General features: G+C 42.4%; 1 protein-coding gene across 3 annotated transcripts in view; it reads left to right on the top strand.

Annotated features, from left to right (window-relative positions):
- ACBD6 (acyl-CoA binding domain containing 6) overlaps positions 1-24,873 on the top strand; it is a 146,594-nt gene that overhangs the window by 81,159 nt on the left and 40,562 nt on the right. For 2 of the 3 annotated variants that reach the window (XM_073593333.1, XM_073593335.1), the window contains exons 4-6: positions 3,947-4,074; positions 7,816-7,921; positions 23,357-23,446. In XM_073593333.1, the coding sequence (XP_073449434.1) occupies positions 3,947-4,074; positions 7,816-7,921; positions 23,357-23,446 (324 nt within the window). The remainder of the gene's footprint in view (positions 1-3,946; positions 4,075-7,815; positions 7,922-23,356; positions 23,447-24,873) is intronic. The other variant, XM_073593334.1, reaches the window with a different exon arrangement.

The following is a 24,873-nucleotide window of genomic DNA, read 5'->3' as shown; positions in this document are numbered from 1 at the left end:
AAGGTTTCTCTTCTACAAAGTCTCCGAAAGCGCCTGCCAGTATCGGCATCCTCACCCATAACTTCCAAGCCAATTAGCCTAAGACCAGATGGATTATGATCATGTTGATGCAAAAAATGTAATGGTAGTGAATGGTTGTCGACACTTTTGAGTATATTCCTTTTATGCTTCCCAAACTGTGTGCGTAAAGCCCGGATGGTGCGGCCCACTTAAAGGAGGCCACAGGGGCATATCAGACAATATACTACAAATTGTGAAGCACAATTGATGAATTGCCGAATGGCATGGGTTTGGCCATCACTACCTGTAACCTGCTTCTTCCTATGCCACATGTATTGGCATGCTCCACAGTTGGGGACACCACACTTAAAGCTACCCTTTTGGTCAAATAAACTGCTCCAACATTGGTTGGCCACAGTTTGGGTTTACGGACTCTTAAGTCCCCTTAAGTTCTTGAGTCTACGGAAAATTTACATTCGGGCATTCTGGAATAGCGTTGATCAAACAAGGATCTCGGTGGAGAGTACCTCAATATTTTTCTATAATCCGCTTAATAGGGAAGGCTTTGTTTGTGTACTGAGTGTTAAAAGTCACATCAGAATGGCTGCAAGGACCAGTATTTTCCTTGACTCAGACATTCCCATTATATTTGGTACGCCCAACTTCATGCTGAGAATTCACCTTCCCAGCGAACTTGGGGTATTTCAGCCTATATTTGGTGTGTGCATCCTCAACAGTGGCCGGATCATAGCCCTTTTCCAAAATTTTTTTACTCAGTACACTGTCTATCATCTTTTAGATGAGAGCAGGTCCTTTTGGAGCCAGCAAAACTGACCAAGGGGTACATTTTTGATTCACCTGGGGTGGTTCTTCCATCTCTCTTTGCCCATGCGTGTCCATGGGGACACCGTTGTACTGCTCCCACCCCAGAAGTGATGTCACTTGTTGTCATCAGGTGTCGTCCTGAGTTTCTAGGAAGTGGATTCCCCCTGGCACTGAGCTGGTTCCCTGGGGTCTGGTAAGGTGCCTGTGTGGCATCGGGTGTTCACTGATCAGCGCACTACAGCGGGGATGAGCCTGCTGGCATCTGTTTGGGGTTTTCCCCCGTTTCTGGCAATTCCTGAAGCTTCCGGTTGGGTGATCCTAGTGTGTGGTTTTTGGACACCTATATTTAATATAATATAATTTTGTTTTCTTTCCTGCCCCTTTTCAGGGCGTGGCTCTTTTTTTACACACAATTTTCAATTCCACCATTTCCTATAAAAGTGTTTGCCCATGGTGTACGAGACTAGCCTTGCTCTGAGGAAGGGGGTGCGCCTCTGAAACACGTTAGCTGTACCGCGTGTTCTGTGCATGTTCATGCACTGTGTTTATGGCCTTTTGCCAGTTGCATTTTGTGAGTACCCACTTTTATACAAAAATTTCTTATTAAATTTATCTCTGGTAGTGCACTAGGTGTGTGCGCCTTCCATTTCTGTTTTTTCTTGTAGTTCCTTTTGGATTACCCCATCTGAGGAAGGCCGCATCCACCCAGTTTTAGGATACAATATATACCTTTCACACCACCATTTTATCTGACATCTGTTACTCCACACCTTGGAAGACCTATTAGCGCTGGAAGTGACTGTGTTTTTTGTATCTCTTTTGAAGGGTCAGACTGTGGCCTGTGGGAGTAGAAAATGCCTGGGTGTCTGTGAGTAAACCATGTCCAATTCTTTGTACCTGTAGGAAGAATGATGCCCCATCGATGGTCAGTGGGGAGGATTGGTGCCCAAAGGGCCGGATAAGGGCAAGCAAAGGGGCCACATCCAGCCCCCAGGTCGCAGCTTGGAGACCACTGCCTTGGATAATTATTTGTAAGCTGTGTTTTGTCTCCTCTTATCTGGGCTGGAGCAACATTTGACCTTGGGCACCATGAAAGCGTGTCTTGGCATGGCCATTCTCTGAAATCCTTCTCTCATATTTTTCGCCTGTATTTGAAAGGGGGATGGAGGGTCTATCTTTTTGTCTACAACTAAAAAAAGTAAAGAAGATGGGGAATTCTAATTTATTCTGTCAATTAAGGGAGATCAAATGAGAACACAACAATAAAAAGGCGATTTACCACTTGGTTATTTCAAAAAGACTATTGCACAAAAGGTATGTGATTAGATTTCAGATTGGGCGATATTATGGTGCTTTAAACTATAGGAAAGCTACGTATTTATAAGCTGTGAAATATTCTTACTGTACATGTATAATATATGCAGCCTGGAAATCTTCCTTCCATACTTTGCTGGTTCATGTTTACTTGCCTGCTGCCTTTTAATGTCCTGCTCATTGGTAATTTACGGCTCTACAGCATTATTTATTACTCTTTCTGCTGCAGATGGACACTTGAAATACAGCTTTGGCTGTCACTGGAAATGTGTACGTTTTTAAACGTAGTACTTTGCAAATTCTTGTTCTTGCACAGACTTTGCTGTTTTCAATATTTTAAGAAATTTGTGGGATTGGGGTTCTATAGTTGTCCAAAAAAAAAAATCTAAACCTATTGTGAATATTTACATGCTGGAAGGAGTGCTGAGCACAGGTTCCCTTTAGGAGAAATCTCTCCTATTTTGTTAGAGATATAGTGGGATACTATTAATAGAAAAGGACCTTTTTACAAATGGACGCCATTGCTATTTCACCATTATTTCTTGGTAAAGTTTTGCTTATGTCCACTCCACCTATTTTCTCAAGCTTTGCTGGGTATTTTCTTCACTCATTTCTGACAGAAGTGAAAGTATACCAATAAAAGCGAACTGAAACCCTAAAAAAAGTTATATATGGTAGCTTATCGGTCATTAACTGTGATGGCTGCATTACCTTTTCTTTTTCTCAATTTTCTTTTCTTTTTATCTGATAATTTTGCCAGTAACACATTACCAATCCTAGGATGACCATGTTCACTCCTCTTTCTGTATCCGGACAACCAAGACAGGATAGGACCGCAAAAATTCAACACGCTCTTGTTTTCTGTAACACTGAGGGGTATCGTTCTGTATTCCATGTAGCCAACTAGTATCAAACAAACATAACGACTATACTCAATACTATATTTAACAAAACAAATGGGACCAAATAAGGTAATTATTAGGGTTTAGATACTCATGCTCAAATTTACAAACCTCAACACAGTAAATGAATTACAGGAGGGATTCCCTGCCCTGCTCTGTTTGGACAGACTTTGTAGAGTGTTTGTTTTTTGTTTTTTTTGTTTTTTTTTTTTTGTTTTTTGTTTTTTTTAAACCAGCGAGAGTTGGAAATCAAACTGTTTCTGCCATTCTTGCTTTTTAGAAAACCCATAAATCGTGTGTAAAACAGATGGATACAAAGAAAAGAGAAAAAAAGTATTTTTAATTTTGCAATTTTAAGTTTAGAAACTTATAATGTAAAATAAAATTGAATCAGATATAGTGATCTATAGAGCTGATATAGAGGTGTGTATGTGTGTGTTTCATCTTTTTCTTCCCTTTTTTTTTTTTTTTTTTTTTTTTTTAAAAAAAGACTAGCATACGGGTTAAAACCCCTGCCAAAATGTTTTGCTTTTTGTGTCAAAATGAACTGGGAGGAAATCTGTGCAAAGATAAAATTTGCTTTTCCGATAGTTGTCACTAGAACCCATCCCCGGTAGTCAATTTGAAACTCCTCTTTTTTGTTCTGGTGACAATGGTAAAATTTTGGATTTCTTATCACTTTCTTTTTCAGAGACCATGGTCGACAGGAAAAATAAGGTGAATCCACCAAGGACACAGACTGACTAAAACCTGAAACATTCTAACCATTTCTACTCTTGTCCAATGGAAAACATTTTTGGCTAAACATGCACTTTTAAGTTGAGTTTAGAGCTGAGGCAATGTTTTCCGACTAGCAAAAAGTAGCGTGTTGAAGGTGTTTTTATTTATTTTTTTTTTTTTTGTAGTTTTTTCCAGAATTTGATGTACCCAATATGTCTGTTTTTCAGTCATATGAGGATCCTGTTGAAGAGCACAAGGCCGGCTTTGGTGGAAGAGTGGTCAGCTGCCTTTACCAGGCGCAGGAAACACTTAGGTAATTCAAGGGAAATCCTCTCTTCTTCCTTTATCATCTTTCTATAAATGTGCAAACTTGTTGTCTCATCTTGTGATCTCCCATGACTATTTTATACGACTTTTTTTATTCTGTTCACATAACAGGTTTCCCACATTCCACTGTGCCTCTCGTCCCCCCCTCTCTTCTGTTCCATGAAGCTTTGCAGTAATCTATCAGAATTGAATTAATCCTTCTCTCTCGGGCAGCCATCTGTCCTCTCCTCTCTGCTCAGACCCGACTAGTTCCACCAGGGATGATTGATGGGCTCTGCAATTGATTAGTTACTCTTCTAGATAAATGGACTGTTTTGAGATTAAGTATCACAGGTCAGTCTGTGTGGCCAGGCAGATAGGCCTTTGCTTTTACAGAGATGTGCACAGACTAGCAGAATTCATACTGGCCACTCATTGGATCATACAAGTGACTTGTGGTAACTATGTTTGAGAACTGATTGAGTATGTAGAGCTTTATTAATGGAGACCATATTAAATATGAGTAGAAATCGCAACTAAGTTATATAAAATTACTTTATTTGACAAATGGAATTTATTGGTGTAAACACATGTGGCAGGTACCATAACGCGTTTTTATCTCCACGAACTGTATTCGAGTCAGTGATTTTTGTATACTGCTCTGTGCAACATGTGTTTCATGCTTGTGATACCCTATCTGGTTCATACAAGCAGTAGTGCTAGGATGGGTGGAATAGTGGTTAAGGGGGCTCTTAATTAATTGAGCTTCATTTATCCATAATTCATTACAAGGCATGCCATACTCAATGAAACAAAGTTTCAAAGTTGAATCAGAAATCCTAAAATTTGTTTTTCCAAGGAACACACATAACTAAAGTAATGTTACAACATTTCTAGGCATCCATTTATCTTTTAAAAAAAAAATTGCATTTGTCCATTTGCTTTTTGTACCTTGTGCGATTTTTAGGTCGCCTAACTGTAACTGGTGACAGAGAATATCCCCATATTTAGCTATAAAGACTGGCATCTTATTCATTTGAAATCCCAAAACTAGCTTAGGAAAGAGGACACATGGCCTGGAAGGAACCCCATGTCTGGCCTAGTAGATCTTTTGTTGTCATTAATGGAAGAAGGACTTGTCTGTGCTTAGCTTGAACTGAGCGTGAAGTCATCTGCAGCTCTGTCCATTTACTATCAGTATTAGATCTATATCCAGTTATCGGTTAGCAGTCTGAAGTCCTGCTGAAATGCATATTCTGTCTACTTGGCTCATGGTGAATAAGAGTGTGCCCCATCATCCTCAAAGGCTGTTTTTCCCCCACCTCCTGCAATGTGCTCAGCACTGTGTTCATGCAGCCATGGAACTGATCAGCTGGTGTGAATAATTGCATGATTGCCCAGTGTATGTATGCTGGGCACCCAAGGGATGGCAACCCCCCTTTGCCCACATTACCCCATTCTTATGAAAATGATCACACTCGCACCACTGCTTTAATCACACTAAGCAATTAAAAGCTCACTGCGCTACCAGGGGCTGTGGACGCTGCTCTTAATGAGCTTTTGCTTCTATTAGTCCCTAAGAGGCGGTGAGCATTGGCTGATTAAAGACTAGAAATAATTACAGGTGATGTGATTCTGGTCCTCGGAGTACCAGGAGGAAGTTATATGAGGACCTTTTACACGCATCCTTTCCTCTTCTCTGTCTCTGCTGTATCAGTTAGAACTTACCTTATTTTAGATTTATTTATTTATTTTTCTGAACTCCAACATCATTTTTTATGTAGATTAAATGCAAGGCAACAAATCGGCGTGTTAGATGCTACTCCTTTTGGAAAACATTGCAAATGTGTTAAGTCGGAAATTCCAAATGATTTAACTTTAAAGTCAGCTTAAGGATCTTTTTCCACTACTGCGAGTTGTTGTGCGACTTGACATGTGAAGTCGCATGAGAAGTCAAAATCCATGTATTTCAATGGTCGCAATTGTGCAAAACCAAGCCTAAAATGGAATAAAAGTACACCTAACCATTAGTGCCATTATTTAGCAAGCACCTCCAGGTGTGTGCCTGCAGGCCAGGTCCTATTTCTTATTCAGGGGCCTTGGTTCCCCAAATTCCCTGGTACGCTGGTGATACTTGGCTGATTCCATGGTCAAGAGCCTTGTCTCACCTGCTACCGCCTAAGCAACTTTGTCTACCCATCATAGTCTTGAGCCAGCCAAGAGGTTTTGTTGGTGGGAAATGGTGGGTCTAGGCTCTTGACCTGAAAGTCTGGCTGATACCCCAAGATTTCAGCCGTCAAAACATTTCAGCCGAAAATGGTGTTATCTGCAGAATGGCGATAAGATAAAAGGTACCGATAATGGCACCGAAAACGCGCCACAATTTCACCATGATTACTGCGCTCATGGTGTGTTTTTTGTAGGTCATGTGACTCAAAAACCGCATCAAAAACGTAACACGAGTGTGTGTGTGTTAACGTTGCGTTCTTGCTGCGTTTTCAATGCAACTAGGAGGTGCGATTTTTTTTTTTTTTTTTTTTTTTTTTTTTTTTGGACCAAAAATGCACCAGGCTGGATTTTTAACACCCCACTGAAAGCGCAACGGACCACTGTGAAGACATACATAGAATTTAAAGGGATACGTTTTTCTTGCACTAAAAGTGCCAATAATGGCTGACAAATTCGTATTTATTTTAAATTGTTGATATTAATTTTAATAAGTTGAATATGATGCAGTTCTATATAAAAATTATAATTTTTTTTTTAAATTTAGTTTTCGGTCAAGTGCATCCTGCATTTTCGGTTTCGGCACCAAAATTTCCATTTGGTGCACCTCTAGTTGATACTGGCATACCTGTGCCCCCAGGGGCTCAGACTTACCTGGGTGATGAACAGAAGGATGATGTGCAGGAACATGGTGGTGTCTGCTGTGTGGTGCCATGCAGCAGAAATATTTATTCTTATGCCCTGTACACACGGTCGGACATTGATCGGACATTCCGACAACAAAATCCTAGGATTTTTTCCAACGGATGTTGGCTCAAACTTGTCTTGCATACACACGGTCACACAAAGTTGTCGGAAAATCTGATCATTCTGAACGCGGTGACGTAAAACATGTACGTCAGGACTATAAACGGGGCAGTAGCCAATAGCTTTTATCTCTTTATTTATTCTGAGCATGCGTGGCACTTTGTGCGTCGGATTTGTGTGCACATGATCGGAAATTCTGACAACGGATTTTGTTGTCGGAAAATTTTATAGCCTGCTCTCAAACTTTGTGTGTTGGAAATTCCGATGGAAAATGTGTGATGGAGCCTACACACGGTCGGAATTTCCGACAACAAGGTCCTATAACACATTTTCCTTCGGAAAATCCGACCATGTGTACGGGGCATTATTCTGTTTCATTTTAAACTGTTAAATCAAGTAGACCCAGATTGAGCAGGCTTCCCATAGGAAGGTCTAGTCAGGTCTGCAGCCTCCTGTCGAATATGTTTGTACTTTGCGAACCCCCCATTTATTCTCGTGTGTATGGGCCAGATGTGAAAGCCAAAACAAAATGTTTGTTAACTAATTGGATTGTTCCTATTCATTTTCTTAAAAAAATGTTTAAATTGTATGTTTATTATTGGCAACATGGATATTTTTTAGGTTTTCATGAATCAAACTAGGAGTTCCTACTGATGTATCTATGTCAAAATGTGTGCCATTAGTGAGTCTTATGTTCAAGTCTTTGTTCCCCCAGGGATGAGGATAAAGACATCTTTGACTACTGCCGGGAGAATGACGTCGCACATATATCACAGGCCCTGGCTACAGGGGCAATTGATGTGAATGTGGCAGATGATGAGGTATGCATTAGTGACAGTCTTTTCATTTACCGGTAATTGCATTCAGACCTGGACTTTTTAGTAATTTTTGGTAAAACGCATGTTCCACAGTGTCATACATTTTAGAATGGTATCCAAATCCATACACAGGAATGAGCAACACACCATGGCTGCAGTGCACCACCATATACAATAAAAGGGGGGGGTTAAAGGCTGTGTTGTGTGTTTTTTTTTTTTTTTTTTTTTTTAAGTTCCTCTACCGCAAGAAAACAGCGGGGGCTGCTGCCATTGAAGACCTTTTTCCTGAAAATGCCAGATACCTGGCTGTGTTTGACTTCATAGACCTAGAACATGCATGCTCTAAATGACTGTCAGACCTCCTTGGCTATATACAGGTTTCAGGTCAGACATTCTAAGCATAATTACAAAGGCTAGAGCATTAGCATCCCCCAAAAAGAGGTCAGCAATGGCGGCCCCAATAATCACAACAGATTTCCTTTAGGCTCGGTTCACATATGAGCCACATGCAGCTCACAGCAGGGGTCCGGTGCATGCTGGTTCAGTTTCAGGTCCGATTTCAGCCCGAATTTTGTGAGAAAGGTGTGAACCCAGCCTTAAGGTGCACTACCAATCCATTCAAAATGAATAGGCTGCCTTAACCCAGCATTCAGTTCAAAGTGGGTTTAAGGTACTGCAACCTGATAAACAACTCCCAGGCTAAGACTTAAACTTCACTGTGTTAGACCAGCAGTCTCCATCTGTTTGTGTATAGACCTCTAAATCACGACATGTCGGCAATAAGGTGAGTATAAAAAAAGCTGCTTCTTTATTAATTCCAAAGAGTAAAATGTTCCATAGCGCAACCAATACTAACACATTTCTGTCAAAAAATTGCCTTACTCATAGCTCATGCCTTAATCCAGCATGTCTTCACGCACAGTAATGTGTTTTGTTAACATAACCCATATTGTGAGCGGATCCTAATGTTTGCAGTGAATACATTCTTGTGTGCCTCAAATGCATCTAAAAGTTAAAGCTGAATTCCATGAATTCAGCTCCTTGTAAAAAGTGATGGTAAACTATGAGTTAAGTTCAAGGAGCTGCATGACCTCTTCTAGCTTAGGCTTATTGCCATTTACATCTGACAGTTTTATTGCACTTTCTGGAAGAGTTGTGCAGTATTTCTGGAAGCCCGGCGCTGATGCTTCAGGTCTAAGCATCTTTAACATTAGTCAGTGCAGCTGCTATGCCCCTCCCCCCTCTATCCTCCCTCCTCCCTCCTCCTCCTGCTCAATCACTGAAGCCTTGGTATTATGTGAACTCATTCACAGAATACCAAGGCTTCTCTGAATGGGCAGCAGAGGGGAGGGGCAGGCATAGCTGCTGTGTGTGCCTCTGTCATCTCTCACAGTCCAGTGTGTAAGTGGATTCTCCTGCAGAGCCATAAACCTGTCAGATTATCAATAGAGATTGGTTCAGGAGATGTCATGTACTTCCTTGGACTTAACTCAGTGTGCCTGCACTTTTTAATAAAGTGTCTGATTTCCTGGAAAAAATTCGAATTTTTGGACCTGAAACGGACCAGAAGACGCACAGGACTCCTGTGCAATTTGCACCGGAGCTGCTCCGGAGATGTGTGAACCGGCTCCATAGAGAGCCAATCACAATCTCCTGACATGCAAATTGGATGCGGAGAAACCGCATCCAATTTGCATTAGTGTGAACCCAGCCTAAAGGTTTGTGTTAACTAGCTTGAAAGAACATCAAAAATGAAATGATACTTTTCTCACAGCATGCCCTGTATCTCAACGTCACTGGAGTCTGGTAATGGGTAGTGGCTGATGTAGAATATTTTATCTGCTGCTGCCACTGACAGTTCTGCGTCTAAAAGGATAGCTTTATAGTGCCCACATAACTTTTAATACGATCATTGGGTATTTTGTGTGTTTTTTTTTTGTTTTTGTTTTTGTTTTGTTTTGTTTTTTTATCCCCAGTGTGATCAGTGTGATCAGTGATTGCAGCATGTGATACCTTTTTCAAACAAGCCCAAATGGAACCTTATGGGTGCTTTCACAATGCTCCATTGAAAAAAAGGCATTGAAAACGCATATGCATTTTCTGATTGGCATGCACCTGTGAAACTTGGACATGTGATTTAAAAAATACACCAAAATGCAACTGCTGTCTGTTTGTTTTTTTGTTTTTTTTTTTATGTGTTTTTGGGTACATTTTCCATTCATTTCAGTGAGAAGCTGCGTTTTTGGTGCAATTTTGAAAAGCACAATGCAGCACACACTGCACCATGAAGTGGTGTGAAAAGTCCCATGGGATTGAAAGGGAAATATTGCATTTTTCGTTTTTAGCAAGGTAAAAATGAATCCGTGTGAAAGTGCCCTATAATTGCTTCAGCTGGTATACTGATCAACTGAGGCAGAAAATAAATATCCTATTAAAATATTTTGGTATGGTGTACTTCTACTGTCAGGTATGTGTGTGTGTTTGTATTTCAAAGTGAACCGTTGGAAATTACTATTAACCCCGTCACACCTAAGAGTAAAACAAATCTAAATGCCTATGCTCAATTTTGAAATATGTTGTGTATCCTCACAACTACCTGTGCATCCAGGTGGATTATACCACATTTTTATTTTTTCCTAAATAGTAGTTGAAACCATTTATTGTTTAGGTTATATTATGATGTATCCATTTAATTTTTTCTGCTTTCAGTAGTTCCGGCATATGTTCTCTTTTCAGTCTGGGCCGCAATTATCAATTCATGGCCTGAGACACAGGGAATTAATGAGGATTGGGAGGGGATACTGTGTGCTTACCATTTTATATGAATATCCCTGAGGTATTGGTGATATGATCTAGACTTTCACATTAAGCAGCCCACTGGTTGCATATTTTATCCATTTGTGATGTGAAGTCATTTTACCTAAAGACTATCGGATCATTCATGCTTGTGATATCATTTTGCTATTAATCTAGTAAGTAGAAGTTGCAGTGAAATATTTTCAAAGTAGCTATATTTAAATTTCAGTGTAGTTACGTGGTTTATAAATGTACTGTTTAGTTGTAATTTTGACCTCTATTCATTGTATTGGAGAACTACAAAATGGTTTGGCAACCGTAGCTGCCTTTTTGAGACACAGTCTAACGACAAAGAATTGTGGGATTTTTTGGGCAGTGGGCTTTCAATCTTTTTTGCTTCTTTTTTGCTTCGTCACTGGAATACACAGGGCTTTAGACTACAAGCTTTTTGACAGGTTTTTTTACCTTCATGCAGAGAATGCATTAAGGTAAAAAAGCTTTTTGCCCTTATGACCACTTTGTATGTTAAGACCTTTTTCTGCGTTTCCCAAGGCGTGAAACTACACTGCTGGAGACGGCCTTCTCTTTTTAATTTATGCATTGCATTGGTATACAAAATATGAATCTCACGCCATACTAGCTTTAACCAGACGCAAAGTCACAAGACTGCTTTAACTGCTGATGATTAAGGCCCCTTTCACACGGGTGCCTCCACTTGCTCAGCGGGGGATCGCTCTGCTGAGCAGGTGGATGACAGGTCTGTCTACGCTCCCCTGTACAGAGCGGAGCAGTCACACTCTCATCTATGGGATAATCAGGTGAAAACGGACCACCTGTCCGTTTTTCACCTGATCATATTTAATCCGCCAGACAAATGGAAAATAGAACCACCATTTGTCTGGATTTGGTGGACAGGATCAGAAGGGATAGTGGTGAGTGTCAGCTGACATCCGCCGCTCCATAGGGGTGAATGGAGGGTCCAATCGGGTCCTCCTGAAAAACTGACAGGCGGACCTGATCAGAAAGCCTGTGTGAAAGGGCCCTAAAGGTATTTATCAGTTTAGGTTTACTAAAACTATTGCATTTCCATGTACTGTGGAGACCATATATAGTGAATATGGGGTCCTTGGTTTAGTAACACTTTAAAGCGTTTGTTAACTCACAAAAAACAAAAAATAGATCCTGTTCCTTTAAAGCATGAATGACCGCACACTGATGTGTATTTTGGCCCCTATATCACCTGGTTGATCATGCCAGTCTCTACCCTCCCCTCCTGTATGCTGACCCATGATATATCAGGGCTTACTGAGCCCTGACACCGTGGTCAGTGTACGTGCCTGCGTCATCCACTACTATCTGCAGCTCTTCTGTCTCCCTCTGTCCTTCCCCTCGACCCCCCCCCCCCTGCCAGTCAGCCCTCACTAGCGCTGATCTGCTCCTCTCCCCGCTGCATCATAACTAACTGATCATTATGTTTTAAACAGGGGAATTGGCGCTGTCCGGCTAAATGTACATATATGGTGAATTCATACAAGTAAAAAACAAATGTACGTATATAAAAAATAATAAGGCTATTATTAATATGGTGCGTATGACCAGTGAATTGCGGGGGGGGGCTGAGGTATATCAAAGTGCAGACAATACACCCAGCAAATGTAATGTAATGTAATAAGAGGCAATGTGCTCCTAAAGTATATGTATATGTGTCAATATCTCAATATATACCAAATGTCAATATGTATATAGGAATGTGCAAAGTGCAAACAATACACCCAACAAATGTAGTGTAATAAAGTGCAACGTGCTCCTAAAGTATATGTATATGTGCCAATATCTCAATATATACCAAATATCAATATGTATATAGGAATGTGCCCAAAGGTTGAGAAAGGGCAAAAAAGCAAGAAATCCAGAATACAAGCAATTATGGCAATAAAAACAAACAATTTTAGCAATGAAAAACAATTTTAGCAATAAAAAATCCCCAGCATATGTGCATAAAAGGTCCAAAAAACAATTTCTTGGAGAGTGAAAAAAATGTGTGTAGAGAAAACAAAAAATCTATAAAAAGTGCGTGTCCAAAATCAAAGTCCTAAAGTGTATCCTTCTGGTGAAGAAAAACGTAGTCTCAGCATTAACTGGTGTTGTCCCCGTTCTTCACTGCACCCCCACTCGTGCTTACACTCACCGGACTGCCTAACCCCTGCAGGGGTAAAAGGCATATGTAGAAAATCCTACGATGGCGAATCCAGGAAGCGGTCCTCCGTCCGGGGGTGCTCTATCCTTCTCTGATATTGTAGTTTCCCCAATAGTAAACATCCATATGAAGTGAGGAAAGAAAAAACTTCATAGCGTGAATCCAGAACGCACGCCACACCACGCTGCCCGTCAGCTGTGAGCCGGCTATTGGAGCGCTGTTAGCTCCTATGTTTATCACTGGTTTTAACTATTTTTATCATATTTTTAATAATAAACTCCAATTATTCGGATTCACGCTATGAAGTTTTTTCTTTCCTCACTTCATATGGATGTTTATTATTGGGGAAACTAAAATATCAGAGAAGGATAGAGCACCCCCGGACGGAGGAACGCTTCCTGGATTCGCCATCGTAGGATTTTCTACATATGCCTTTTACTCCTGCAGGGGTTAGGCAGTCCGGTGAGTGTAAGCACGAGTGGGGGTGCAGTGAAGAACGGGGACAACACCAGTTAATGCTGAGACCACGTTTTTCTTCACCAGAAGGATACACTTTAGGACTTTGATTTTGGACACTCACTTTTTATAGATTTTTTGTTTTCTCTACACACATTTTTTTTACTCTCCAAGAAATTGTTTTTTGGACCTTTTATGCACATATGCTGGGGATTTTTTATTGCTAAAATTGTTTTTCATTGCTAAAATTGTTTGTTTTTATTGCCATAATTGCTTGTATTCTGGATTTCTTGCTTTTTTGCCCTTTCTCAACCTTTGGGCACATTCCTATATACATATTGATATTTGGTATATATTGAGATATTGGCACATATACATATACTTTAGGAGCACGTTGCACTTTATTACATTACATTTGTTGGGTGTATTGTTTGCACTTTGCACATTCCTATATACATATTGACATTTGGTATATATTGAGATATTGGCACATATACATATACTTTAGGAGCACATTGCACCTTATTACATTACATTTGCTGGGTGTATTGTCTGCACTTTGATATACCTCAGCCCCCGCAATTCATTGGTCATACGCACCATATTAATAATAGCCTTATTATTTTTTATATACGTACGTTTGTTTTTTTTGTTTTTTACTTGTATGAATTCACCATATATGTATATTTAGCCGGACAGCGCCAATTCCCCTGTTTAAAACATTTTGCATATTGTATTTCACCTAGGTGATTTTCATTTTTAGGGGGGCAGCAGTCCTTTCATGTCTCTAACCTCCTAAGCGCGGAATTACCGTCATCTATTTAACTGATCATTATGCACACTTTGTGTGCACCAGTTTTTGTAAATCTCCCTATGAGACTTTGCTTATTTCTGTGACATCTAGTAGACTTCAAAAGGTGCATGGTGATGCTGATTAGATTGTTTGCCTAATCTTTTAACCACTTCAATACTGGGTACTTTTACCCCCTTCCTGCCCAGGCCAATTTTCAGATTTCAGCGATGTCACACTTTGAATTACAATTGCACGGTTTGTTTTTCATTTCAAATGTTTTTATTGTTTTTGAAAGAATAAACAAGACATACCCATGCAAGAGAAAAAATATAGAGCAGTACAATGTCGTATGAAGAAGATCTATAGATATGTCATGTTATCTGGCGCTAGTTTTTCTATGTCCTGGGGTTCATGTAGAATAACAACTCGTGAGCTGGAAACTTAGTGGGTCTTGGGTTATAGATCCGTCTCCTCTCCCTGCACCCCGAAAGGGATCTAATTGTGCAGGAGAGGAATGAACGGACTCCCACCCACCTGCCCGCTTTTCAACAAATTTCCCCCAGGCTTTGGTGGGATCTGTAAACTCCATTCTAAAAAGGCAGAACTCTCCTCTCCTACTGAACTGCCCAAATTTTGATCCACATGTGGCAAGCTTTAGAGCCAAGCCAAAGGGATGCATTATGTTCCTGTTTTTCTAAGTGAAAACCATGAAAACTCTTCAACCTGCCCAAAAAAAAAAAAAAAAAGTCTCTACTACAGATCCTAGACGTGCTCAAGTTCATCCCTTCTTTGACTACCTCCCGCCCACCGTATAGACAAATGACAGTGGGTGGGATGCTCTGGGACAACATTATATGACGTTGCCCCAGTCTCATCACGCTTGTGCGCCCACTGGGATGGTGTGATCCCTGTCTCGGTAAAGAGCCGATGATGCTCTTTATCAATGTGATCAGTGTCCAATCATAGCTGAGCACATGGAAACAAGGAAATGCTGGTTATCAGCTCTCCTCACCTCACACTGACAGAGTGAGAAAAGGAGAGGCGATCAGCGGCATTTCCCCACAGGGCAGACCTGTACAGATAATCAGGGCACTGATCATCAGTGAAGCCCCAACAGTGCCCGTCAGCAGCCCATCATTGCCCATAAGTGCTGACCATCAGTGCTGCATATTCGTGCCACATTAGTGAATGAAAAAAAATTACTTATTTACAAAATATTCTGATAGAAACTAAAAAAATAAATAAATAAATACATTTCAACATTTTCAGTCTTTTTTGTTTTAGCATAAATACCACCAAAAGAAAGCTCTATTTGTGTGAAAAACAATTATAAAGGCAGGCGCATGCATGGACTGCTCCAACATGGCTGCTTAAGCCAGGAGTGCCGCGCTGCTTCGACCACCCGGTGCACCTAGCGGGGATCCGGGGCCCAGGGACTGCGACACCTGCCTCATCTACCGGAATGCCTGGGGCACACGCCCATGTCAGCGGGTCCGACCAGGAGAGACCTGGGACCACAATTCAGGGCAGCAAGCGAGCGAGCCGAATCCAAGATGGCGGGCGCCATGTAGACACACGCGCCAAGTGCTGAGGAGTCCCCTGGAGCCAGGCAATCCTATGCCTCAGTGACCTGCCATCAACACTCCTGGGACCCCGTGAGTACCCTAATGAGCATGGCTCACTCCCCAGCCTCCACGGAATCCCTGATCGAGCACTCCATGGAGGAACTCCTTAACTCTCCTCTTGGGCCTACATCACTTCACACTGCAGACAGGCCTGTCATGACAGAAATTACCCCCCACACAATGCTTTCAGCCCCAGACCTTTTCTCACAGCTGTCAGCACTACTAGACAGAGGCTTAGCCCAGACTGCAGCCAAAATAACTGGTGATATAAGGGAGGACCTAGATACTAGGCACAAGGATGGAAGTGATTGAAAATAAACTTGACGAAACAATCTCAAAAACCACACAGAATTCTGATCACATCCAGGTCCTGCAGGATCAACTGGATACTGCATTATCCCGGATCGATGACCTAGAGAACAAGTCCAGAAGGGAAAACTTCAGAATCGGGGGACTCCCAGAATCGATCACTGACACCATGCCTGTGGTGCAAGACTTTCTCCGGCAGCTGATCCCTAACATCTCCTCGATCGAGCACACAGAACTCTGGGACCCCCCCAGGAAAGATGGCACACCCAAGGACATTGTGGTAAAACGCCACTACTTTTCGGTGAAGGAAGAGGTGATGAAGCTGTGCAGACATCAAAACCCTCTCACTTGCCGGGGGCACGCCATTCAAGTGTTCGCAGATATCTCACTGACCACGATACAAAAAAGGAGAGCCTTGAAATCCCTACTTACAGTATTGTCTCAATGTGACATTAAAATATAGGTGGGCCTTCCCCTTTGCTCTGAAGTTTGACTACAAGGGCAAGATGCACTCTTTTCACAGCTTCCAAGAAGAACGGCTCCTATTAGATCTTTGCCTCATCTCACAAGAGGCAGATGGACCTCGCTAACTCCCCTGCAGGGTCCGCCAAGCGCCCCTCTCCAGCGAGCCCCCTGACAAATGTTTGGGACAAACCCAAATTCAAAAGATCCAAGGAAACCAAACCACCATGACACTTCGAGGCAAGCTTCTTGGCAACAGTCTAAAAGGATTTGCTTTTTAGACTCCCACCCGAGTTCCAGGAGACACTGGGGCGGTTAGCCCCTTACTTTTGCCCGAACTTTTCATCCCCCCCCCCCTTTTTTTTTTTTTTCCTTTTTCGGCCTTACCCTTTGCTTCTTTATATCCTCCCTCTTTGTGCCCTATTATTGCAGTTCAAGAAGCAATCTAAGTTTTTTTTTTTCCTTCTCTTTTCCTTTCCAAGTTCCAGTTTGATTACATGGACGTTATTGTTGTTAGTCTGCTGTTTTTATATACCTAGTGATCCCTGTTTCCCCGAGGCGGGTTCTTGGGAGGCCCAAGCCCCCCCTCCTGTTTATATTTCTGGGGGGGGGTGCACTTGGGGATGCGCCCCCAGAGCCTCCTGACCCTCCAAATTATAATGCTGTTCCCTTTTTTTACAGTTATTTCTGAGGTGCGCAGAGGTTGGGGCAGTGATGCCGCGCCTCCCCCTACCCCATGGATTTGGTGATATCTTCTCACTGGGTTAGGTGTCCACCCTGCTTGAAGGGAACGGACGTGTTCACTAGGTTATAGAGCAGCAGGTCTCAATTTACTTGATGCTCACTCAGGCCCCTAGCGGGCTTGGGTTCCCCTCCTTCCCTTTCCCCTCCTCCCCTCCTTCTCTATTCTATGCTCACCACTCTCTCTTGCAGTCATCTGTCGGACCTATGGCAGACAACCTCGCCACAGGTGGCCACCGTTCCCACATCATGCGAGACCCCAAGACCAGCATCGATGCTTCAGCCAGGTAAGTGATGGTAGATTGGGAATGAGCCCGACCCTCCAGCTCCATGGCTAGTTCTGACCCACCAGCCACTCCGTTAAGAGTAGCAACCCACACCGCTCAGGGTTTAATCTCCCCCTCCAAACGTATGAAGGTACTAGACTATATGAAATCACGCAAAATGGATGTCCTATTCCTGCAGGAAACACACTTCCCGATCACAAGCACACCTTCATTCATGCCCAATTCTCCCTGTTTTTCTTAGCTAGTGCAGAAGATAAAAACTAGAGGGGTGGCTGTTCTCATTTCAAGGAACTACAGGTTCTCTCTGAAGTTGGAAAGTTCTCTCTGAAGTTGGGGAGGTATATCCTAATCAAAAGCATACAATTGATGGCCGTCTATACTCCTTGGTGTCCTATTACGCCCCCAACTCAGGCCAACTGAAATTCTTCAGTAAACTACTTAAAACCTTGGGTCCCCTATTAGATGGCTCCATAATCCTAGGCGGTGACTGAAACGTAGCCTTCGATCAGGGCCTAGATAAATCCAAACCCCCCCCATGCACAAGCCATCCACCCAACCAGGAGTAGTTAAAAGATTGCTAAAATGATATATCAGCAGGGCCTCACAGACATCTGGAGAGAACTGAACCCCACCAAAAAGGATTACACGCATTTCTGACATGCACATCAGTCCTATGCCAGAATTGATCACCTTCTGGTCTCGAATGCCCTTATTCCCTCAGTCAGTAAAGCACAAATCATAGACACGGTCTGGTCAGACCATTCCATGAGGAGTATTGCGATAAACAACCAAACCCCTCAAGCTAAATCTCCCTACTGGCGATTAAATGAAACAATCCCCCTCGGACCCCATCAGAAAAATAGAAATTGAAAAGGCCATCTCTGAATATTTTTTACTGAACGACACCACTGACATCTCGGCAGAGACCGTATGGGCGGCGCATAAAGCCGCTATTAAAGGCAAAATTATCCAAATCGCATCCCAAATTAAAAGAGCGAAAAAGGTTGACATTGAGAACCTGGAAAGGAACTTCTAGGCGCTTCGTCTGGAACACGAGAGACCCACGTCGCTTCCCCCCGTCCCGCCTTGATTCAGCCCGCCTTGAACTAAACCTAGCACTAATAGCAAATGCAGGCAAAAAGTATCAGATGGCAAGGGGCAACATACTACCATCAAAAGGACAAGCCTAGGTCTCTCTTGGCCTCAAAACTTACACCACACACCCGCACATACACCTTCCCCAAAATAAACATAGCTGGCTAACCACCCACGACAAACCCCCTTAGCATCATGGAAGCATTTCACAAATTCTACGCTGACTTGTATAGCGGACAGAGGGTGAAAAGAACCCCTGATCGACCCAAAATCCTAGAAAATCTACCTATACCCAATTTATCGGAGGAACATAGAGAGACAGGCTTGAAGCTCCAGTCAGAATGGAGGAAGTGTTAGAGGTGATTAAAAAACCTAAAGAAAAACTATGCCCCTTGTCCAGACGGGTTCTCTATTCTCTACTATAAAGCCTTTGCACAGACACAATAGCACCATACTTAGCAAAATTTATCAATTCCAAAACCAAAAGGTGAACCCCTGGATGCGTAGCTGAATGCCACGTTCATTACCGTCATCCCAAAACCAGACAAGGACCCAGGCGAACTAATTAACTATAGACCCATATCCCTGATCAATAATGATCTAAAAATAATGACCAAAGTCATGGCCGATCACCTAGTGTCTTTTATTGAAACATACATACATACACAAAGATCAAGTAGGGTTCATTCCCGGAAGACAAGGCCCTGACCAAATTAGAAGAGCAGTGGATGTGGTTTCTATCTTACAATCTGGGTGGGATGGCAGTCATGATCAAGCCGAGATGCTGCTGTCATTAGATCTGCAAAAGGCGTTCGACTCTGTCTCTTCGTCATACTTATTTGGAACTTTGGGGCTTCGGCCCTTGATTTACAGGACTCCTCATCAAATCTCTATACTCTACTCCCGAGGCCAAGATCAAATTACAAGGGCTATATTCTGATACCATCAAAATAGCAAGAGGAACGCCCCAGGGATTCCCTCTATCACCGCTGATCTTTGCTATACAATTGAATCGCTAGCAATTGCTATTCGCACCAACCCAAACATAGCAGGTGTCAGATGTGGGCCCAACGTCCATAAATGTGGCCTGTTCGCAGACGATCTCATCCTCTTTGTTATCTCCCCCACCACATCCCTACCAGTCATATGTAAACTCCTGGAAGATTTCTCTGGGATCTCGGGTCTACAAGTTAACTATACCAAGTCACAAGCACTTAACATCTCTCTCCAGCCGTCTCTGATGGCCCAGTTGAAGGATTCATTTCACTTTTCGTGGAGTGAATCCTCCATCCGTTATCTCGGAATAAATCTTATCCCCAAATTTGAACAATTCTACCAAGCTAATTATTCCCCCCCCCATCTACAAAAAACTAGAAACAGATCTCAAACAGTGGTCTCCACATCAACTCTCTTGGTTGGGCAGGATTAATTCTATCAAAATGACCCTACTCCCTAGACTCCTATACCTCTTTCGCTCACTCCCAATATCCATAAAAAAGGACCATCTTTCATCGTTCCAAAGTAAAGTAGTTCAATTTATCTGGGGTAAATCTGGCCATCGCCTAGCACGGCAAACCCTATTTAGACTGAGGAATAAAGGGGGATTGGGCCTCCCTAATCTGTTCTTGTACTACCAAGCAGCTAGACTAGCTCAGCTATCCACGGTTTATTCTAGAATGGATAGACATTGAGAGGCAGGCGGTGCGATCCTTCACTCTGGACTTTCTCCTATGGTGCTCTCCCAAGGCAAGGCCTCCTATCCTATCACCTTCCCTGTGACATACTTTAGCGATATAGGATAAACTCAGGAAATATCCATCTTTAATTTCACCATGCAAACCCTTAGCACACATTTTCCATAACCCGGAATTTCACTCATGCATGGACATCTGAGCATTTCGGTGGTGGCTAGATAAGGGGATGTACCGGATCGGGCACTATTTCACTTCTGCAGGACCCATCTCCCTTCCCGATTGTATTAAAATTCTGGATCTATCCGATCCAGAGAGATTCATATTTCAACAACTGTCACACTACCTACACTCTATCTGGTCTATGAAACCTGAGCCTCCCCAATTCACCCCCTACGAACAATGGTGCGGACAACTTCTGGAGCAGAGGGGAGGGATTTCCATTATTTGTCACTTGCTCTAAAAAGCCGGAAATCCCCATATATGCTGGCATGGGAGGCAGATACACAGGAAACTTGGGACCTGGACACCTGGCACAAAGCCTTTTCCAGATCATTTAAGGGTATCCTCAATATATAACTAGAAGAAGCCAGTCTGAAGGTCATCACCAGATGGTATATGACCCCCTAATGCCCCGTACACAGGATCGGACATTCCGACAACAAAATCAATGGATTTTTTCCGATGGATGTTGGCTCAAACTTGTCTTGCATACACATGGTCACACAAATCTTTTCGGAAATTCTGAACATCAAGAACGCGGTCTGATGGAGCCTACACACGGTCGGAATTTCCGACAACAAGCTCCCATCAAACTCCGACCGTGTGTATGGGGCATTAGGCTCTCCACCATGTTTCCTTCAGTTTCCCCCTTATGCTTCCGAGGGTGCCAAATGAGGGGAACCATGATGTACATATGGTGGGAATGCCCCAAAATCAGAAGCTTCTGGAACAAGATCTTCCAAATAACATCCAAAGTCACGGGACTTGTGGTCCCAAGTCTCCCTCAACAGCTTTTCTCAACAGGTTAATTCCCAAGTTTCCGAAATTCTCTCAAAAACTAATATTCTTTATGGGTGCCAAACTCACCATAGCTAAAGCCTGGAAGCTTCCCAAGATCTCAATCATAGCGGCCAAAACGCAAAATATCCTGGATTATGTCCCAAAAGAAGATGGTGAGCTCCATATTGGACACCTCATCCCAGTTCAGGGAGACTTGGGAACCCTGGGCCAACAATATGGGAGTGGGCAACTCCCCGAGCATGTTTCAACCGTAATGATTGTTTTTAAGGTCTGAATGACTGACGGTGCATCCCCTTTCTCTTTATTTCTGTCTTTTTTTTCTATCCTACCCCCCTTACCTTCCCCACACCCACTTTTCATGTTTGGGCTTTGCCCCTATGTAATAGTGTCCTGCAAGCGGACACATCTTGATCTAATCTACCGAGGGGCATAACCCCGTTCATACCATGCAACGGACATTTGCGGTACAACACTATAAGGTCGAATTTGGAAGTTTTTTCTGTTCAGCCAGCTGGCAGAAGGCAAAAAAAAATGAGTAATGTATGGGCAGCTTTAGTCTTTTGGGCATTCTACACAACTGACTAAGGGTATGTTCATAGCTGAACTCGCACAATTTCAAACCTGCATTTCAGTGCGAGTTTGGGGGCGATCAGGTTCATGCACAGTCTATTGAAATCTCCCCAAAGGTAGTGCAGGAACTACTTTTGGAAATCGGTGCAGCGCTGCAAAGTCGGCGTCACACCGATTGGGACAGTGCCATTGCCGGCAATAGGCTGTGAGTTGGCATGCTGATGTGAAGAGGGGCTAAAGCTTGGAAATCACCGTTTTTAGGCTTCATAGCCAATTTTACTGTGTCTACAGAAGCAAGAGTTTTTTTTTTTTGTGTACTGTGCTCTTTGGGAACTGTAAGTGCAGCAGAATTTTTTTGTAGCCTTGCAGTAATCCTATCTCTGAGCTCTGTAGGCAGTTCCTTTCACCTCATGGCTTTTGCTCTGATACAGTATGCATTGTCAGCTGTGAGGCCTTTTTATAGAGAGGTGTGTGCCTTTCCAAATCCTGTCCAATCAATTTAATTGGCCACAGGTGGCTTTTAATAAAGGTGTAGAAGAAACCTCTCAGCAATGATCAAGAGAAATGGAGAATGAATACTTAGACCCCTTTCACACTGAGGCAGTTTTCAGGTGTTTTAGCGTTAGAAATAGCGCCTGAAAACTGGCTCCCATGCCACCCGAATGTGAAAGCTTGAGTGATTTCACACTGGGGCGGTGTGCTTGCAGGATATTAGAAAAAATTCCTGCAAGCAGCATCTTTGGGGCGGTCAGCGCTCCCAAAACGCCCCTGCCCATTGCATTGAATGGGCAGTGATTCGTAAGCGCCGCAACACAGCGTTTTTAACCCGTTCTTCGCCCGCTAGCGGGGGTTAAAAGCACCCTGCTAGTGGCCCAAACCGAGCGTGGCTTTACCGCTAACGCACTGGCGGCCCCAGTGTGAAAGGGATCTTATGCCAATGTGATTTCAGTTTTTTCCTTTTTCATACATTCACACACATTTGTAAACTTCTTCTATTTTCACTTTCTCATTAAAGAGTACTGAGTGGAGATTAATGAGAAAAAAAAATGAATTTAAACTACTGTAGTATCCCTAGCTTATGAAGAATTCAAAAATGTATCAGATTATCGTGCCCTTTTATTTCAATTTATTTTTGTTTTATAGTTTCACACCCATACATTGCATCTTGCTCACTAGGCCTCTATAACCAAGATATCTAAGACTGGGAGGGGGAGATTTTAAACAGATTTAGACTACCTATTGAAAGTAAAGGTTAAAAGAAGGAAATATTGACTTTGTTCTGGTTATAATACAAAATGTTATTTTGGACACTTGGAGGGCTTGTGTACAGGATCAATCAGAAGTCACATTTATTTATGAAGTCCTGTATAACTGCTGTTAATTTTTTTTACAGGGTCGCTGCCTTCTCCACTGGGCCTGTGACAGAGGACATACAGAGCTAGTGTCTAAACTTCTCTTCCATAATGCTCACATAAACCTGCAGGTAAGCATTTCATGCTGGGGCTCATTTTACAAAAGCAGTATTGCCAAACAACATTCCTTTAGAAGAACACAGCAATTTGCCTTCTGTCCTATGGGTCTAGTTCACACTAGTGAGCTGCGTTGGGGTGCATTGAAAAAAGCAGACATTTTATATTTTATTTGCACAATAAGGCACACGCTGTGTGAACAGGCCATTGCTGTAAGTTGGAACTTAAAATTTTGCCTGCATCTCCGTCTCCTGGTGAAATATGAAACTGCATTGTGACATACAGCTGGAGTGGTGCTCTATGGATATCCTTGTATTGTAGCAGTTGGACTTTAGTTTTATGTTACAAAGATCCCACCATTGTTTGTCACATGACGAGCAACACTAAACTCTGACATTGGTGTGCAGTGTTCTCCATCATGTACCCCGGTGTCCAGTATTCTTCATTAAGTTTGACTTCCCTTCAGACCATTTGTGGTTTTAGTTCTCTGTATAACCTGCTTCTGCCTGTTACAGCCCCTTCTTGTCCTGTTGGTAATAACAGGCTGGACAGCGGGGAATGCGGAGCCATCTCTTTTTACATCAAAGTGTGATGATCTCAGAGGAGATTTCCTTTTAAGCCCCTTTTGAACACCTGAAGACGCATCTTATGTTCCAGTGTTCTGTACTATTCTGTAATTTTCTTGTTTGTACAGGAGATGTGTGAATCAAGTAGATGATTCGGTTCTCCACAATCTAATTGGCATCAAAATATCACTTTTGATTTGACTTACCCTTTTAAAGTGTGTAAGTCATATTTATTCTGTTTTATTTCCACAAACAAATCTATTTTGCTGCATAACCAGCAATTTGTTAATCTAACACTCCAGTCCACACAAGTAGTCCTCTTGTGTTATTGATGAGATGTGAGTTCCTGATCCAGGTAGCAGGTAGCCAGCACAATGCCTAAACTAATCATTTTTTTTTTCTCGGTTTTAGTCCAAGCCGTAAGTGCTTTTTTGTTGTGTTGCACTGCAGCTTTGTTCTGGAACCTTTTCAGGCAACACTGTGAACATTTTGGGGACTGGGAAGCAACCTGTGAACCAGTTTTATAGGATACCCTCTTTAAATTCAACCTCCTTGCCGTACAAGACTTGGATGGTAGAAGAAGTGGTTATAAATAAATGGTGCTGTAGGGATGGGGGATGAGACAAGTAGCAGGGTGGGGGTCTTTTTAAAGCTTTCAGAGGAAGACAATCCAGAGATAATAAATAGCAGAGTGAGCGTCTCCACGGGGAGAGATTCTCACAAACAACATTATTATTGAGCGCTCAATCCATTGCCAAATCCATCTCATTACTGACAACAACCTGCAGCCCAGACATCCTGAGAGCACAGAGGTTCTCCTGCTTCCAGGTCTTGGTGGATAGATTTCCATTCCCTATATAATAAAATAACTGGAT

This window comes from Aquarana catesbeiana, linkage group LG07, assembly GCF_042186555.1.
Source record: "Aquarana catesbeiana isolate 2022-GZ linkage group LG07, ASM4218655v1, whole genome shotgun sequence".
NCBI lineage: Eukaryota > Metazoa > Chordata > Amphibia > Anura > Ranidae > Aquarana > Aquarana catesbeiana.
This window is presented reverse-complemented; position numbering and strand designations above follow the sequence as displayed.